At 63.6% G+C, this 1395-nt stretch overlaps 1 protein-coding gene across 1 annotated transcript in view; it reads right to left on the reverse strand.

Annotated features, from left to right (window-relative positions):
• The window catches only part of LOC103921157 (unconventional myosin-If-like), a 13236-nt gene that overhangs the window by 6635 nt on the left and 5206 nt on the right, over positions 1–1395 (reverse strand). Inside the window, 4 exon segments of the mRNA XM_009329074.1 lie at positions 177–518; positions 594–728; positions 810–941; positions 1106–1273. Coding sequence (XP_009327349.1) covers positions 177–518; positions 594–728; positions 810–941; positions 1106–1273 — 777 coding nt within the window.

Raw genomic sequence — 1395 nt, forward strand, 5'->3', positions numbered from 1 at the left:
GGGGCTGGGCAGAGTGGGGGGGCGGTGCGGGGCTGCCTGCTCCCTGTACGCCCCAGGCACGCTGCCCGCAGCCGCTGCTGGACCCCCCAGCCCTGTCCGAGTGCAAAGGACAGCAGCAGTGCAGCGACTGGGGACGTGGGACATGGTCCTCCCCCTGCTAAATCACAGCAAGCGACTCCTGGCATCTGTCCCCTTGCTAATTAAGCTCTGGTTGTGCCATTTGCTCGCTGCCTCAGTTTCCCCATGTCTAATATGGGGAAGATGCTGATGCTGCCTCTCTCCTCTGCCAGGGGATCTGTGCTACGGAGAGTTTGCAATTCATTGCCAAGGGTCTCTGCGAACATCCCCACTTGCTCCCCCCTTGCAGGGGGAGCCGGCTACTCACAGTCAGCATTTTCCACCCGAGCATAGTTGCCTTCCTCCCGAAAGCTGATGTTTCCCAGGTGGAGGATCCCCGCCACGATCTGCAGCACTAGCTGCTGGTCCTCGCCCCGGATGCCGATGACCTGCATGGCGTTCTGGGGGTGTGGGGAGCCTGTCAGCCCCTGCCCGGCCGCAGCCGGCTTTGGGGACTCCCCCTCCTGGGCACTCACCATGGTCTCATGGAAGTCGCTGCGGTCATCTGTGCCCTCCACCTGGTACGTGTCCGACTGGTTCAGGTAGTAGTAATAATCCGGGCTCATGATGCCCAGGTTCTGCCGCTGCTCTTGGGACGCCCCTTCGATGAGCTGGGAGAGAAACGAGAGCTGCAGTTACCCAGCCCCTGGCCCCCCCCATGGCAGCCCGGGCTGGCTCCGTGCCCTCCGTACCTGATAGTAGATGTGGAAATTCCTCTCGCACTCGTTCTGGCTCACCACCCGCGACTTCTCCAGCAGAAAGTTGGAGATCTTCCCCCCGTCGGGTTCGCCGCCCCGGCTGAACTGGATCTCGAAGTACTTCCCCTGCCCCGACACAGCTCCCGCTCAGGGCAGTGGCCCCAGCCGTCAGGTCTCCTCACTCCCCCCAGCCCTGGCTTCTCTTCCCCCTTCTCCCACCACGCTGGCAGCATTGCTGGGACGGATTCTGGCCATGGCGCTGACCCTCTGCACCTGCCCTGGCGACTTACAAAGCGGCTGGAGTTGTTGTTCCGGACGGTTTTGGCATTTCCGAAGGCTTCCAGCAGCGGGTTGGACTGCAGGATGATGTCCTTCACGTGCTGGGGGTAGAGGAGGGAGAGGGCTGAGTCGGGAGGGGCTGCATGCCTGCGCCCCACTGCAGCAGCCCTGCCTCGGGGCTGGGACAGACCCGGGGCTTTGCACCTGGAGCAGGGGCTGCTCCGTGTGCCACCATCAGATGGGGGGAGCCGGGGGCCAGGGCGGTGGGGAGAGGTTGGGAGGCGAAGCAATGTGTGGTAGT

Source organism: Pygoscelis adeliae, unplaced genomic scaffold (genome assembly GCF_000699105.1).
Source record: "Pygoscelis adeliae isolate BGI_AS28 unplaced genomic scaffold, ASM69910v1 Scaffold537, whole genome shotgun sequence".
Classification (NCBI taxonomy): domain Eukaryota; kingdom Metazoa; phylum Chordata; class Aves; order Sphenisciformes; family Spheniscidae; genus Pygoscelis; species Pygoscelis adeliae.